Source organism: Lagopus muta, chromosome 1 (assembly GCF_023343835.1).
Source record: "Lagopus muta isolate bLagMut1 chromosome 1, bLagMut1 primary, whole genome shotgun sequence".
NCBI lineage: Eukaryota > Metazoa > Chordata > Aves > Galliformes > Phasianidae > Lagopus > Lagopus muta.
The window spans coordinates 143,951,728-143,969,465 of record NC_064433.1 but is presented as its reverse complement, the minus strand read 5'-3'; the positions used below and the strand labels follow the sequence as shown (position 1 = coordinate 143,969,465).

The 17,738-nt window shown below is 43.3% G+C and overlaps 1 protein-coding gene across 10 annotated transcripts in view; it reads left to right on the top strand.

Moving 5' to 3' along the window:
• The window catches only part of MBNL2 (muscleblind like splicing regulator 2), a 105,864-nt gene extending 100,429 nt beyond the window's left edge, over window positions 1–5,435 (top strand). For 7 of the 10 annotated variants that reach the window (XM_048933219.1, XM_048933217.1, XM_048933216.1 and 4 more), the window contains one exon: window positions 2,419–2,540. In XM_048933219.1, coding sequence (XP_048789176.1) covers window positions 2,419–2,433 — 15 coding nt within the window. In that variant the 3' untranslated portion in view covers window positions 2,434–2,540. Of the gene's footprint in view, window positions 1–2,418 lie in introns of all 10 variants that reach the window. The other 3 variants (XM_048933218.1, XM_048933215.1, XM_048933220.1) reach the window with 2 other exon arrangements.
• The last annotated feature ends 12,303 nt before the right edge of the window (window positions 5,436–17,738 follow it).

Below are 17,738 nucleotides of genomic sequence, written 5' to 3'. Positions count from 1 at the left end.
CTGTGGTGGAGTTGTGATATCTTGGGAGAAATAGGGTGTGAAGATATAATTAAAGACTATGGGATGCATTTTACACTTTGAGGCTCAGGTTAAAAAAGAAATGTAGCTCCTCAGCTCTGCGTCTCTGCACTGGAGAAGCTGCTTCTGAAGGAGAGACTTGAGGATTTTTCCTCAGAGGACTCCTACGTATGCTAGGAATAGCCAAGGTGCAACATGCCCTACTTACACACTGCACGAGCATTGAGTTTGCAAGGAAGATGTGCTGGGAATGGGCTGGGAGGAGGAAGATGCAGTGGAGTCAAACATGGGGGGGAGAACTCCAGCTGCTGTCTGCTCCCCTGCACCCAGCACCACGTAAACAGGATGTGCACACAAAAGGGAAGCGTCCACATTGTCTTTGCTGCTTCCTGAGTGCTGAGAGTGGGGGACAGATGGCAGGATGGGATGGAATGGCGGAGGTCCTCACCTGGACCCTGCTGCTCACCTGAATGGTGAAGGGAGGAGAACCGGCCTCTTTCACGTTGCCCGCAGCTGTCCTGTGCTTTGGAGGAGCTGGGAGCATTGGTGCAGTTTGGCCTCTTGGGACATCTAGAAGTGGCAGTGATCTCTCTGTCTTTTCTCTGTGTGTTTCTGTAACAGTGCAGGGAGCAAAAAATTGAGAGCAAAATGCAAGTTCTGTCGCCTCAAAAGTTACCAGGGAAGATAGGCAGCTGCAGTATCTGAAATCCTAACTTTAAACTGTGTAGATTTCAGGTTACGTTCCATTAAACTAGACTTTAGGATCCCTTAAATACATTTGCGTGACTATGGCTAACCCAGTATAGCTAAAGCTGCTTTATTAATTACATTGACATGTTGGGTCGTAACGCGCTAAAAATACCAGTGCTGATAATCTGGGCTACTTCTTATTTTCAGCACGGCTTCGTTCTTTGTACTAACTGCCAAGTCACAGTGCTGTAGATGGACCAGGCTTATCACAGGCAAGGCTTTATTATTTCAGCAAAGGTATTTCTCTGTTATTTCAACAGGGAACAGCAGATAGACGATAAGCCCACAAACTCACAATGAGTGGAAGTCTTTACAAATATATGTCCTTGTTGTAACTATGATGTATTTAGACGTCCAGCCCTTTAGAGTGGGAGTCACCAAGTTATCAGTGATGATAAGAGATTACTTTCAAGCATGCCAGCAAGTTAGACAGGGTCTGTACTCATTGGCAGTCTTTGTGGCATGCTGTTCCTAAAGCCCTCCTTGGTGCACTGGGAACAGTGCGGGGTTGCGAGGCATGTTCTGCGTGGTCTCAGGGTGCCTAAGGCAAGTGCTTTCCACACAGTGCTGAGCGTGTTTCTTTTCTGTATGTCAGAGGTAGTATGTTACTGAAGTCATTTTCAAAACACCTTTTTTCTTTCCCTTTTAAAATAAATATTGCATTAAGCAGCGGTCTGTCTGCGTACTACACAAGTAGGTCAAAGTGCTGTCATGCCTGTCTTGCAGACTACTTACAAACACGGCTTAAAATACACAGAGTGCCAAATCAAACAGGAAGAGCAAGCAATGCACTCTAGTTCCTTGACTTGTGCTTTGGTCTGGAGTACAGATTAGCAACAGCATGGTAAAACATCAGACCCCGTGCTTTTGATATCCCATTCACTGACGGCCCTTTATGTGGAAGAGGATGGAAATGCAGATCATCTCCCAGTACTGCGTGCTGGTTGAGTCGATTGCCTTCATATTTTGGAAGCTCACTGGGCACATCCTGCCCAAAACCATCACAGTATTGGAGTCACAAGAGCTTGCATCTGCAGAATGGTTGCTTCACTCTTAGGCTGAGGCCATTGGAGACAAGCCGGCAGGTTAGCGACTGGCTGGGTGCACAGGGGTGCCTTTAGGACCATCCCCCTGGACCTGCTGGTGTGAGGAAGCGTGAATGAGCTCTCAACTCACTGACCTGCAGATAATGTGTTAGAAATTAGCAGTTGCTGGAAATGCATTAAAAAAAACCCAACACTTTAGCTTGTCACAAACATCCAGCCCGGTACACCTTTGTTTTTTTTGGCTTGGTAGTGGTGAGCGGCTCTGCCTCTGCTCCATGCTGTTCCCCATTTGGCTGTCACAAGGAGGTGGGCACTGGGGGCTTCTCCAGCCCCCTAGCAAGGTCCAGAGTTGGGGCATCTTGTCGGGCAAGCGTGGTTCCCCGATTCCCTCTCGCATTTTGTTACCTAAACCACCCCCTCCACGTGTCCTCGCTCAGCGGAGGATGCACTGAGCAGGCCTGTGAGACTCACGGGCTTCCACCCAGCATTCAGAGCATGGGAGGCTGTCCTGTAGAGGCCGGCTGTAGTCAGAGCAGTGCTGCCCATTATGGGGACTCGGCGGCTTCACCCAGCGGCGTGATCACGCTTTCCTTTCTCTCCACAGATAATCCTGAAGTAATCAGCAGGAACGGGACGGAGTGCCACGAAGCCTCCCTGCGGATGGCCAAGCACGGCTACTGTACATACTATCCTGTCTCCTCCTCTCTAGAATTGCCACAAACTGCATGCTAAGTAAAGAATTTGTTCTTACGGACAAATCACAAACTCTAAAAAGCTAGTGCTGCTATGTCATATATGAATATTAAATATGGTATGCTTACTATACTCCGACCTAAAATAGTTAACTACCTGATACCAGCTGTGATGTTTCAAGACATAAAGGGTAACATTTAGTTTTGAAGATTTTCTAAGCATAGTTTAATTCTTGCAAACGTTGTCTTTTCTCCATAACTATACCTAATGGAAATGGTCCAATTGAGTTAGCCTTGGGAGATTCGCAGTTCATGAATCTTTCAAGCTCAGCAATAATTAATTTGTATTGGCTAAAAACATATCCCGGTTGCACAGTTAGTTTGAGCCCAAACTATAATTGGGGGTTTTCTTCTTGCTTAAAAAAACTCCTGGTTTTGCTCCCCGAGCAATTTGACTCCGAGAGGGAGGAAGTGCAACAGAGCCCGGCGTCCTGCACGTCACCCTGCCAGTCTGAAATTTTTAGCCAGAAACCCAAAGTAAAGCACAAATTCTTTAGATGCACATAGTTGGTGTTTGACTTGTATGGAGAAGTTGCATTTGAGTCATAGCAGAATAGGAGAAAAAAAGAAAAAAAAGAAAAAAAAAGAAGTGAGAAATTTTGCACAGTATGAGCTTCATACCCCTTTCAGTCCCCAAAAGAACAAAGTCTTGAAAATATTATTTTACGAGTATATTTATAATGTTTTTAAAAGAGACTTTGCAGAAGTGCCTAAATTTTGTCACATCAGACTTGGTGAAAGTGAGCCTGATGCCAACAGTCAATCCTAGCAGAAGCAAATATCTCTCAGACTCGTGGTCGGGTTACCCAAAAGATCCGAGCCCTTAGGGACTAAGAGTAACCTCGGCCGACGTAAAATCAAACGAAAAGACCAAACTGACAAAAGGAAAGTAGAGAAAGAAGGCTGTGGATGAAGAGAAGTGTACAATACTCTAATTTAATTAAAATTCAGTTTAGTCACTGAGACTTCGTAAGTGACTTTAATCTAGGTTATTAACTGAACACTAAGAATGTAGAACGAGATTCAGTTTAATAAATCATTACTGTATTTGCGTTTTTTTTTAATTGGGTTATGCGATTGTAACCAGATTAGAATGGAGAAAAAATAGTTCTTTTAATTGTTTTTCTTTAAAAACATATTTTATGTCACGAAAGTATGAAGATATCTTTAATACAATTATATACATATTATATATACATACATACATATATATGGATGAAGCAGATTTTAATGTTGTTTACTTTTTTAAATACTTTGTTGATTTACAAGGTAATTATATATGTATAATTAAAATTTCATTTGTTTGATTTGAGATTTGTTTCAAGCACTATTGTACCAAATATTTCATATTTTCACATTTTATATGTTGCACATGTATCACAGAAATGACATAGTTTTTAAATTATTGTTTGAAAAACAAGACAGCTGTTATAAGTGGATATTATGTATAATTGTTTGCAGCATAAGTTTTCTATGTGGACATTATTAGTGATAGCAGTATTTTAACTTAACCTCTTCAGATTGATTGTAAACTATTTTAAACTTTGGCAGCACTGCCCGTTGGGAACGACTGAAGGCACTAAGAGTGGAACTGTTTGTCTAGGAAACGATTTCCGGGCTAAATCTTGTTCGTCCAATGTCTAATTGCTATCTATTTATATATAAAGCTGGAGATTTGATCATCTGACAGAAAAAAAAACAAAAAAAAAGCAAAAAAAAAAACAACCAAGGATCACAATTCGACTGTAAAATTAACATAGTGCTTGTAACGTTGCGTTAGTTTTAATTTGTGGGAAAATAACGTATCTTAACTTGTTACTTTAGCAGTTAAGGTATCACCATTATATACTATTAAAACACTAATATTTGTAGACTTTCTCAGTCATTATAACTAGGTAGTTGACACTGCAACTTGCCTATATCTGTCAAAGTTGTTTTTATTTTTTTATAATAGTTAATTTAGGCATTTGGGTAGCTTATTGTATAATACTAAATGGTAAATTATCCATGTTGTTTAAATATTTTATGTAGATAACTCTTCAAGACATCGTTTTGTGTGAACTTTTTATGTTTCGAAATAACTGTTATTCTATGTTTTCTACAAGTAATCCAATACGACTATTTTTTGCCCATGGATGACGAAGCTTCAGATACATCAGGTCTTTCATCCAGATAAACTGACAGACAAAAAGAGAAAATGTATTTTTAATAAGAGATCCACTTTCCGACTTGACGACTTTGTAATATTCCTAAAAAACTGTAAGAGTACAAACCTATGCTAACGGTAAGGAGGCAATTACAGAGATGTGCAAATACGTGTACAACAGATTCTGCATTTTATTTATTTATAAAGTAATTTTATAGACTATTTCAAAATTTGGGAAGATCTAAAACTATTTTTCTGTATAAATATTATTTGCCAAAACTTTGTTTATATTTAAAAAAAAAAAAAAAGTCTAACGAAGATGATTAAATTTTAAATGCTTTGTTTAATTAAAAAAAAAAAAAAAAAAACCAACAAAAAACACACAAATAAAACCCCCCAAAGGAACCATGAGATGGGCCAACACAGAGGCAGTGAATACTGCGGCTGAGGCGTAGTTTCAAGCTACTTGAGATGTCTCAGCGTAATTTCCTTCGAGCGATGCAGCTCCTCACCAAAATACCTTTTTGTTTGCCTCTCTCATCCAGTATAACTGACAGCGCTCACACCAACACCTTGGTAACAGTTTGAGAAGCCCCTCCATTCGCTCGATTCCAGCATATAACTACTAGTGGTCTGTTAAATAGCCATTCTATTTCTGTTGTGACGTTCAATTCATTCACCCAATGTACAACCACTGAAATAAAAAGAAGCATTTTAAAGTGACAGCCGAGTCGGACCCTTCTTTTGTCGAGAGGTGACTGAGAAGAAGGGGCAGGGGCAGCAAATATGGACCAAAGGAAGCACAGGTTGTCTTTTAAAAGCTTACCATTTTTCTTGATTGCATATTCAAGGAACAAATTGTTACGTGTCCTAAACACACATGGTTTTTGCCTTGCTGAACAGCACACGCCTGCTGCCTGCCATAGGACCATCCCTGCCTCCTGCCTGCATCCTGCACAGAGCAGTGCTTTGGGCAGTAGTGTGATGTTCCTGTGCCAGCGAGGAAGTTCTTCACTCAGAGGGTGGTGACACACTGGAACAGGCTGCCCAAGGAGGCTGTGGATGCCCCATCCCTGGAGGCATTCAAGGCCAGGCTGGATGTGGCTCTGGGCAGCCTGGTCTGGTGGTTGGTGACCTTGCACACAGCACGGGGGTTGAAACTGGATGATCATTGTGGTCCTTTTCAACCCAGGCCCTTCTATGATTCTATGACACTGGACCACATGGATTTAGCTCCCCCAAAGCCATTTTGTGCCCCTCCCACCTGCAGGTGCTCACTAGTAGCTCACAGATGGGTAAGCACTGCAGGGTTTGTCACGCTCCATCCTCTTGCCTTGCCCATATCTCACAGAGCTTTATGCCATCAACTCATCCTCATCATCTCATAGTTCCTCTGGGAGAACAGCATTGCCCAAGCACACAGAGATCACACAACGAGCTCAGTGGCAGAGGAGAGATTAAAAACACTGGTTTTCAGCTTCACGGTTTCCTCACGCCATCTCCTCTGATCCACTGTTTAAACGGTTAAAGGAAGTAACAATTTCTGCTCCCTTAGGAACATGCAGAATCAAGAATTTGTGTCATAAGGTTGTACACATTGCATCAGCATGGGACTGGTTTGAAAGGAGTCCAAGGTCACAAGTGATGTGGAAAACCACCAGGTCAACCAGTCAGTTTGGATGCATCACAAGCGAATGGAGCCAGAAGCCTGCTGAGAACAAGCATGTGGGTTGGAGGAGAGACACAGGGCTGCCTTGCAGAGAGAGGGCTGGAGAATTAGAGGGCTACAAAGGCATTGTGAAGCAGGAGCAGCAAACTATTCAAATTCACCTAAAGATTGAGGAGGTGAAACTTTCTCTGTTTACGCTCTTTTGAGTTAAACCTCAGCCTGCAGTGACTTTCAGGTGAGTTGTCAAGGTCAGGATGTGTTCATTTTCTCATCCAAAAATGTCTTTGTTTCCTGCATAGCAATGGAGAAGCTCTTCTGGGAGACGAGAGCTTTTGGGAGCCCACCAAGCCAGTTATCTTTGTACATCTCCGTGTGCAAAGATAATTTCAGGGTTTCCAGAAGAAGGTATTTCCAGAGAGGAGATTTTGGAAACCTTTGGTGCTCTCCACAGGACAGCTGGCCGCAGGCTCAGCAGCCACGTGTGCCCTCACACACAGTCTGGTGTCACCACTTCAGTGCCAAATGCTGTGTCCCCCCAGGGGACAGTCCCTTGCCCTAGGGACATCACATTGCTTCACATCAGCCTGGCCAGCTCCATGTCCTCAGGCCTCACGCGGCACATCCATGGCCGTAAGGCATGATTCATACTTCCAGTGGCTCTGTTTTGCAGTTCAGAGGTCTGAAGCAATCTGAGGGCTGCTTTTTTTGCAGGCCCACTGAAATTAATAACGTGAAACAAAAGGATGTGTGACATCTGAGAGGTCAGTACCTGCTGGGATAGCTTTGCATGTTTGTACACAGTGGAGGAAGCCAAAACTGGTTCAGCCGTCTCTGTGCTGCGCTCTGGGAGTGTCTGCTGAGCAAGTTACCAAAACAGCAGCTGGGGTTGGTTTCAAAAAGAGCTGTTTCTCTCCAGCAGAAAGTCTAGCAACACCCAGCCCTTCTGAATTGTGGCTGATGAAGGAGAGGGGACTCGTGAGCATGGCAATCAGGCAGTGTGGTCTCCGTACTGGACCTTCTGCCAGAGGCTTTCACTGTGTGAGTTGATAGGACCCAAAAATACACCTTGACTGGAGCTGCTAAAAAGCCTTCCTTGGCATCTGATCACATGCATACCATGTTCCCTATGCCTGCAATCATTTCTCTAGCCAAGCCCTTGCCAAGCCCTACTTTTCAAGTAACCTCCCTTTTTAATGTCATATAATTGACAGTTCAGAAGGCTTTTCAGAGGGACCACAGTGATTCTGTTGCTTTTGTGGGAGGTGGTGGGGGAAATACCATCCCAGCTGCTGCATCAAAGCAGTTCACTGTTCCTGGTATGTAATGTATTTGAGCAAATTGTGATAGGTATAGATTATATAGTTAGATCGTCTGTGAATTAACAAATTACACAAATGTGCTAAGTTCTTATTCGACCAGTTCAGTGGTTAGAGAACCCTCAGAACCTACGGGAAATAAATTACACGTTGTTTTATGAAAATACCTTCTGCTACAAGAGGGGAAAAATCCCTACAAGTAGGATAATGGTGCAAACTGCTCATACGAGCAGTGCAGTGCTGCAGTCGCATCATTTCCATCAAAAGTTTCTTTCCCAGTGAGGAAAATGCACGTGGCTTTATGATGTGGGAAAATCACTGCAGGAAGGACACCCTGCTCCTCTCATCTTCAAAGAGCTGCATTTGGATACTGCTCCGAAGGAAAACAAGTTTTGGTGATCATCCTCCTTGGCCGCGTTGTTGGTGTCGCGGCTGTGCTCAGGGTGGAGGTGCCGCTGGTGGCAGTGAGGCTTGCTGCAAGCGCCTCTCATTTCACAGGGTGTTAGACAGAGGAGATGCATTTAGTTCCTTGTTTTCAGCCTAAGGCCACCATGCTGAATGCCAGTGGAGTGCATTCAGAGATGCTGAAGTTGGTGACTGACAGTGCTACTGTGAGCCAGCAAGCTTCCCACACTTGGGAAGCTGCTAGGAAGGATTCCGCTTTTTACCTGTAGCTGTTCTATCATCTCAGACACTTGGCCTGGAGCTGCTGTTCTGAAGGAACACAGAGCTGGATGGATATCTCAAGTCTGGAGGTGCCTGTGGAGGCCTTAGGTACTCAGCATCACCAAGTATTTTTGCATATGTAAGCTTGTATTCACCTACAGCGGTGCCTAGAAATGCTTCTCATGTCACCCAAATGCCCACACGCTCATGGAGGTAAGGCTGAAGAGCAGCTCATAGCTGCATTCTTGAGAAAGTCATATAAATCGCCAACACAGATTTCACATTTGGTGACTTTGAGATGTTGGTATCCCTCACTAGGTTATAGGGAGGAATTTAGAATTACCATACCCCTCTGACATATAGCATCAGGCATAATCTTCATATGGGTCTTATTCCATCATTGTGATTGTATCAATGCAAGTATGATTTTATCCTTATAACTTAATGCGAATGCAATTGTAATCACAGAATCATAGAATGGACTGGGTTGAAAAGGACCACAGTGATCATCCAGTTTCAACTCCCTGCTATATGCAGGGTCACCAACCAGCAGACCAGGCTGCCCAGAGCCACATCCAGCCTGGCCCTGAATGCCTCCAGGGATGGGGCATCCACAGCCTCCTTGGGCAACCTGTTCCACTGTGTCACCACCCTCTGAGTGAAGAACTTCCTCCTAATATCTAACCTAAACTCCCCTGTCTTAGTTTAAAACCATTACAAAGGACCATTCTCATATGCAAACACATTGTTTTATTCTAAATTGTTTGGGTGGACCCACTTTACTCTGTCTGATCTAGTTCTATGTATGGGAACTTCTGTTTGGTGTTTTTCTCCCCAGTCTACTTGGCGGTTAGATGGCTTGCACATCTTTTGCAGCTTTCAAAGGTCAGGCTACTTAATTTCCAGTTTGCTTCAGTCCTCTTTAAATGCGCATCTCAGATGCACTCATTTGTCTACTAGATCAATTCCTCTTACCCCTCACAGAACGGCCTCTGCAGCAAGGTAATTCAAATATTCCTCTGTATGAAGTACAATCCAAAAATAATTTGCAACATACGGAGAGCCAATAAAGCAAATGCAACTGAATTAGTTGCATCAAATTGTCAGCTAACTCTGCACTTTCTCATTTCAAGCGCTCTATTTTCCAGATGTAGTACAGTATTTTTATGGACTGCCTAAACAGTGGCAATAGTTTTCTTCTAGCCATCTTTTTCTCTGTCCTGGCCCACTAATGTCAGGTGGAAGATGAATTAGAGTAATAACAAAAGCATATTTTTACTGCACAAAAGTTAGGCCTTTTGCATTCAGCCCCAGACTTTCTGCGTGAGTAAATGGAGCGAGAAGGGGAGGCTGGAGCCAGCAGAGGTGCCTGGGTGACCCCTGCCAGGCAGTTCTGGGGCTCATGGTGCTGTGCATCTCCCCACCCACCCCCAGCAGCCAAATCCTCCTTGTTCTGACTTTCACCTCAGCTTCTCTTCTGAGCATATGTGCACCACGGGAACCCCGTGCTGCCTGCCAACTTCTGCTCCTTCACTTCTGTCTGAGGTTGTGGGGTTCTTAAACCATCTTATGCCACACAGAAACATTTCCTGCAAGCTTATGAATCCTAAGAATCACAATATAGCCTGGATTGGAGGGGAACTTAAAGATCATCTGGTTCCAACCCCCTTGCTGTGAAAAAAAAGCCTGTGTGGGAGTTATTTCCAGTTAGACTGACCAGACAGTCTTCATTCTCGTAACTAAAGCAGGAAGCCACAAGGGTCTGAGTATTTAAAGCACTGCTTAATTAGGGATTCACTTTGTGTTGATGGTAGAGTGGCCAGGACATTCCTGGAGAGGACTTTTTGCAGACAGTGTCCAGCCTGCTCCACACAATGTTTTGAGACCAAGGAGAAGATGGCGAAGGCTTCCTTCCAGGCTCGCTGTAAATAAGCCCATTTTAAGAAGTGTTCCAACTACTGGGTGAGATAAATTTGCTGGTATTTCACAGTGAATGCACCCCATGGGGCAGGTTTTGATGACAGCTATCAGGTATTGTGGAAACCCAATGGAAAGCGAAGTGGTAGCACAGTGAGGGGGCATTGTACAACAAGAACCCAGCAGGGACACTTGAACAGAAATCCAAGCACAGCACTGTTGTTCTCTTACTTGCCTCTCACATCCATCTGCATCAGATGATCACTCCAAGAGACACTTTGCCCCTTCTTGCTGAAATGAACCATTTTCTTGAAAGGGCCTGTCTTTTCAGAGCCTACATTCTTTCTTATTTGCCTGTTTCCTCTCCCTTTGCTGTAATTTTAGCCCAAATGGAGATGATCTTCTGTGACATGAGACCAGCCTTCAAGTTTTGGTGAATTCCGCTGTAGGAGTAATTATCACAGGAATTGCTTTCAAATCCAAGTTTCCTGTGCAATACAATTATTCCTGCTTAAATAAAGGATGCCAGCAGTGCTACCCAGCAGCACCTCTCTATATAAATCCAGAGCTCTTTCTTCAGAGCACAGCTTGCTTTCTTCTTCTCTCAGAAAATGACTCGGTCAGAATCAAACATTAGTCACTCAAAGTGCCCAAAATCAACCATCATTTCATAGTCAATTGAATCATTACTTTTATAAATAGCACAAACAAAGCAGTTTATTTTACTTTCCTTTACTGTTACTACTACAAGAGCTGCTCCAAAAGTAGTGCCTCCTTTTTTTATGATGTTGGCCCACAACATCAGAGGTGGATGGTGGTGGTATGGCAGTAGAGGATGCCATGTGACTTCCGGCCAATATCCCATTCCACGTTGTTGCTGCGTGACAGATGGCAGCAGAGGGGCAGTCTGACAGAATGGCATCTGACATGGAAGAGTGTATGAAGCAAAGGAGTCTCACTGAATTCCCCCATGCAGAAAAAAGAGCACACATAGACATTCACTGACACTTGCTGAATGTTTCCAGAGCCCAACCAATGGATGCGAGCACAGTGAGGCAGTGGGCGATACATTTCAGCAGTGCAGACAGCAACAGTGGGTCACCTCCACCGGTGCAGATTTTTTACAAGCGTGGCATGCTTAGCTAATGGTGCTGACTGTGTCGAAGAAGAGTGTTTCATAGCTGAAAAACTGCTCTATCAGAGTGTTATGGTGTATCTGCTGTAGTTTCAATGGAAAGAAATAGGAGGCATCACTTTCAGAGCAACCTACGTATTACTTCACAAATACTCGCAGAGAGAAACAGCTGTCTCTCTTTTGTATTTTAGCCTAATTCTAAGGCACAGCTGGATGTGGCTTCACTCTCCAGGAGCCTGCACACTTGAGTCAATTCACCATAAAACTGATACAAGAAAATGGCTCAAAATGGTTTGTGCAGCACCTTTAGTCTTCTCAGAGAAGGAGACATGTAGGCCGTGCCCTCACCTCAGCTGCTTCGTAAAGCACTGCTTAAATCAAGGAGCGACGCAGATGCATGTAGCCAGGACTGGACCAAAAATATTATTTATTTTGACCTTGGCAGGTTGAAAGCTCTGATATTTATACAGTAGTCTCACAGGTCACAACCTCCTCGGGTCACACAAACCAATGCAGCTTTAAGATACTGGAGTTCACGCCAATTTATAGCGGCTGAGACTCCAGCTGAAGGCTTTCAAGGCCATGGAATATACTGCAGCTCACATTGCTCCTGCTCTTTAATTTCCTTTATGTGTTTTTAAATAGATGTTTCATCTTCTAATCTAGTGGTACTGTATAACTATATATCAGGCTCGGAGACAGTCCATTCCCCAGGCACTACCTGAAATACGGAAATAAAAGAAAGTGCAAAGAGATTTGTAAATAGCCTGATTTAACCAAAACGTGCTGCTTTGTCTTGTCTTTCTAAATAGATGGGGGGAGGTGTTGACTATCATCACTGCCATCTGCACAGAGGCTGATTTAGAAGGTGAGACATAACATTTCCTGCTCAAACAGGCACGAGCAGGCTGCTCTCTCAAATCGTGGTGGTTGATCTGTACCATTAAGAGAAATGTTTAGGGCTGCAGTGACCAGTAACTGGCTGCTCCCATCTCCCTCTGTGTAAAGAAAACTGTGGTAAGGTGAGGAGTGTGTTATTTCTAAAGCAGGCACAGCAGTGAGACGTATAACCACAGCTAGCATACGTGCATAAACCCCTCCTTGTTAAATGATCCCAGAGCAGTGAGTTGCACCCATGTCCCCTCACAACATACATCCCTACAGACCCCAAACCAGCAAGCAGCCCTGCATGAGCTGCAGCCATACCTCAGCACAGTGGAGATGTGTATAAGTAGCACTGTTTTGGATCTGTCACACTCTGAGAGAGAGGTCATTTGCTCATGGTTGATTTGGAGCTACCGTTGGCTCCTCCTCCTCCCACATTAAACTGCAGCTAGTTGTTCTTCTGGGTCTTGGAGACCTAAACAGTTGTTTCCTGGGTTTTGTTCCCAGCGACTTTTAAATTACTTCAGGGAAACAATTTCCATGCTACATTAGACCATAGCTGAAAAGACAATGGATCGCACCTTTCAAACACATGGATAAGCTGGGGGGTCACCAGCCACCTTCACAGCTGGCTTAAGCACTGAAGGCCACAAGCCACTGAGACGGTGTTTCAGCGGATGCCCATCAAGGTTGCATGGAAAAAAATGGCTCTTAGCCCGTGCTCAGTGTGATTTCCCAGTTTAATCTGGTATTGATTTACTCCATAGCTCCCTTCTGGTGCATGCTACAGGCAGGACAACATCTTTCTGGACCACGGCTTTGTGCAATTCCTCGCTGGATATTTAAGTTGTCTCTGAAGTTATTTACCCCATGCTTTCCCCGATGAAACTGGGTGAGAATAGCCACTTAAAACTTTTTTTTATCTCACAAAAAAGCCGGTGTTTGATTTTTAAGCATTTGGCAGCTCTGATGAAGGAGCACATTTGATATCACAGCAATGCACATTTTAGGAAGAGTAAGCACAATAAAATTATATGGCAACGCGTATTATTCATTAGGCATTTTGATTAAACAATTAGATTTTGCTAACAGCTGCCTGGCATGAGATATGGCCATTGAGGTGAGTTGTGTCTCAGCCCACAAAAGAGTTGAGCCATCACAAGTTTTACCTGACCTGTAATATTTTCAGTGGAGGAATGATCAATGGTGCAGCCATATCTAAGGGCACTGTGTGTTTGCAGATAGGAACTTCTCAGGAAAAAAAAGAAAATGCTACCTAAAGAATCAGATGAGGCAGTCCCAATTACAGTTTCAAGTTAAGAGGGTATTTGTGTGCCATCTATGCTAGCTAACTCAGTTCTCTGCTCTGGCGTAATTTCTGTGGTCATAGAGCTGCATCCAACATGCACTGGACTCAATAAAATAAATGTAGTTTCTTATGTAATAAGAGTAAACATAACGAATACTTATTTTATTGGGGCACTGTCCAGCAACTAGCCATTTATTGGTGTATTACATGGAAAAGACGATGCTTATTAGATTTGAGAATGCTACAAAGCCGAGAAGGGCCTGAAAGTATGTTGGAAGACAAAATTAGAACCTGACAAGAGTAGGAAAAAATAGCACAAGATCCATGATGCAATTCAGTGAAGACAAGTGCAAGGTACTGCCCTTAGGTAGGAACAATCAGTTTCTCAAAATTGGGGTGAGGTATCATTAGCTGAGCAAAACTTTTCCATGAAAGAGGTGAGTGGGAGAGGCTAATTACAGATCACAAGCTTAGCACCAATCAACTCGGCCACAGTTTTGCTGTGAAGAAAAGCTTCAGGTTACACTGGTAGGTATAAACCTCCCACCCTCCCTGGGAGGCGAGTTCTTCCTGCCCAGCTCTGCCTTGGATCACATAGCAAGTCCGGTTTTAGATCCTGTACTTCAGAGATGTTTTAGTAAGAAAAATCCCAGGGTAGATGGAATTTGATCAGAGATACTGGAGAACACCAAGGGGAAAATGAGATTGTGTTACAGTGCATGAAAGTCTGCTGAATGTATTGGATGCGGTGTAACAGGTTTAAAATACACAAAATGAGATTCAAGTTGAAACTTAAACAGTGAAGGCAAAAACACGCTTTAGGCTTCCATGGGACTACTTGAGGTCTTTCAGAAGCAGTTATGCAGATGTCCATCAGGACTGACCCTGATGTACTCAAACTGCCTCATCGCAGAGCATGAACCTTACCAGCTCTTAAAATCTACTCTTCAGCCTTTTCAATAGTTGTAAGGAAATTCCAGCAAGTTTTAGTTGCAGGTCTTCATGGTAGCCAACCATGACATTTTTAAGCAAGATCTACAGTGCTGTCGCTCTGTAGAAGTCGAGGCAACACCCTTCATAGGTGTTTCTGAAAACCAGCAGCTACGCCAAGCAATGAAATTTATACAGCTGACACATCACAATTTGATAAAGCAAAAAAAAAATTTGCAAACACTGAACTTCCAATCAAAGCAGTTGGGTTTTTTGGATGCTTTTTAGGTAAATGCAATCACAACAGAAAAACAGAATTATATATTTTTTCTCCTCAAGCTATATCAATAACCCTATAGGCTGTGACTGTAGAGGAGAAGCAGTGCTGTGCTGGAACCCAAAGGCTCTGTGCTGACTGGATGAGAAAGCACTAGAAGTGCATATAGTGAGAAGCAAGGAGGAAGAGTAGGAATTCTGTAACTTGGTTTCTCTGTCAGAGCTAAACACAAAAATACAGCTTAAGGAAAGATCAGTTGTAAAGACACTACATTAAAAAGAGAAGGAAGACAAGATGAAGCCTGATGAGGAAAAGAAGGTTGAACCAAACCTTAATACCAAAAAAGTATGGCACCATGACAAAAACAACTGAGGAAGAACACTCTTGTTGAACTGCTGCATCAATCTCTTTACTTAAGTACAAAGGCTTACACATTTCTCTACCATTGCTGAGAAACTGGACAAGACGTAGGAGTGTGAGAAAAATGTTGACTTGGAAGATGACAGGAGAACCAGAGAAAAGGAAAAACTAGCAGACACTGACTGCCTTGAGAAGGCTGTTAAGGGGCATTTCCAGCAGATTCATCATTTATGTGCATTGATCACCACAAGCATCCCAAACCCACTAGGAAAAGATATGTCCAGTAAAGCCCAATAACATTCAGCTCTGTTCAGACACTGGATCTGTATGAAAGGTACCAAATGTTATTAAAAACTCTAATCTTGGGGATTATTTTTTTTGTTGTTGTTTTGTACGTTGTTCCCCCATTATAATGCAACAATTGAACTGCAAATATACCAGACCACAAAAAAGTCCCAAGAGGAAACGCAAAAAGAGGCTAAAGTAAATTCTTAATGCTACTTTCCTCAAGGAAACTAACAATGATTCTTTGTTAAAGTAACACATGTATATCTCCCACTTGTAGGATGGGCCTCCCAGTATACCACAGCTCTGAAAATTTGCTAGAAAGCAGATGTCAAAGGGTTGCATTCTTGTACAGCATTGAAGACTTACAGAAGAGGATGTGGACTTTGTACACCTCACAAAGCCACTTCCTTTTTGGTTTTCCTCTGCAAGAAACTCATCACCACGCTCAGAATGGTTACTGAGCTATTTTTACCCCGTTCACAGTCCCCCTTGCCACAACTTCTGATTCTATATTTATGATATGGAATCCTCTTAAACAAACAGTGATTCAATCAAGAGCATGAGACTTCTGGCTCCTATTTTAAAAAATCACACGAGAATCATTGAATCGTTAAGGTTGGAGAAGACCTCAAAGATCATCAAGTCCAATCACCAACCCATCACCACCACACCCTATGCTCCTCATGCCACATCTACACACTTCTTGAACACCTTCAGAGATGGTGACTAGAACATTTCCTGTTCTGATGCTTTGCTGCTCTTTCAGAGAAGAAATTTCCCCTAACATCCACAAACAAAATCTCTCCTGGAGCAACTTGAGGCAATTACCTCAGGTCCTATCAGTAGTTACCTGCGAGAAGAGTCCACTCCCCACTGTATGACGAAGTAATGAAGCAATGGTATCTAGAGAATAGAGAATTAAAAGGCAAATCCAACATTTAGTATTAAAAAAAATCCAAATCCTAATGATTTTCAGGCTTTTAATGCTTGGCTTTGAAGCAATTCCTGATTTCAAAGCATTAAATTAGAACTTCCTACTTCACCAACCAGACGATTGGCTCAACAGACTCCCAAGGCAGGAGCTCCTGAAGAAGACCTACAGCTAGAAAGAGACAAGTTGCTTTACAGGTGACAACTACCTCCTCACGTCACATCCCAAGCTACTTGATCTACAAGAGTAAGATCTAAGAGACTGAGCTCTGCTCTGTGTGACAGCGACAGGGCCCGAGGGAATGGCATGGAGCTGTCAGGGGAGGGGCAGATGGGGGTCAGGGACAGGGGCTGCACCACAGGGCAGTGGGCATGGAACGGGCTGCACAGGGCTGTGTGCATGGCCCCAAGTGCCGGCGTTCATGGAGCATCTGGACACCACTCTGAGACATAGAGTTTGGAATTTGGGTGGTCCTGGGTGGAGCTGGGAGTTGGCCTTCAAGATCCTCACGAGTCACAGAATCACAGAATCACAGAATTGTAGGGGTTGGAAGGGACCTCCAGAGATCATCGAGTCCAACCCCCCTCCTAACTCACGCTTGGGAACGTAAGTATGATATGAGGGAGGGTGGGTGATGCATGGTCTGGGCACACGTGTCCATCTATTTGCGTGCAAAGAGGAAGTCAGCAACTGCAGACACAGTGGCTGCTGAGTTTTCTTTGGAAAGACCCAATCTCATTTCTCCATGGCCAAAAGCCAGCACCCACCTTGGTCTGCCCCTGTCCAGGGACCTGGGGCAGAGGTCGCATGCCATTTGCTCTTCCGTGCCTACAACAGGCAACCCAGATCCAAACATCCAGAACAAACACCTCTACTCTGACATGCTCCACAAGTACTAAACCGGTTCCAGCACATGTACAGAATTATCTCAGCTATGATTTGATCACATCTGCAGTGATTAAACACTGCCCCATTTAAGAAAATGGGTATTTGAGAAATAAATACAAGAAAAGTGGATTGGAAAGCTTATTTTAATTTACAGTATAACTCACAGCAATTAAGGCATCTTAAAGATTAATTGAGTTCTGAATGTTTTGCTCAAAATAACCATATAAAAAGAAAATACGACTGTAACTGTAATACTGATTTTTTTATTGACACATACAAAAATCTAATGCTTGTGAAACACAAGGCTGTGATGCTTATATTCTGGTTATTAAAATGGGGGATTAAACATTTCCTTTCACGTCTGACTCAGACAGCAATGTCTACTCTGTTTGCTGTAGACACTCCAAGAGTTTTGTACCTTAATAAAAACAGATCATCATTACTTCCACTTTCTC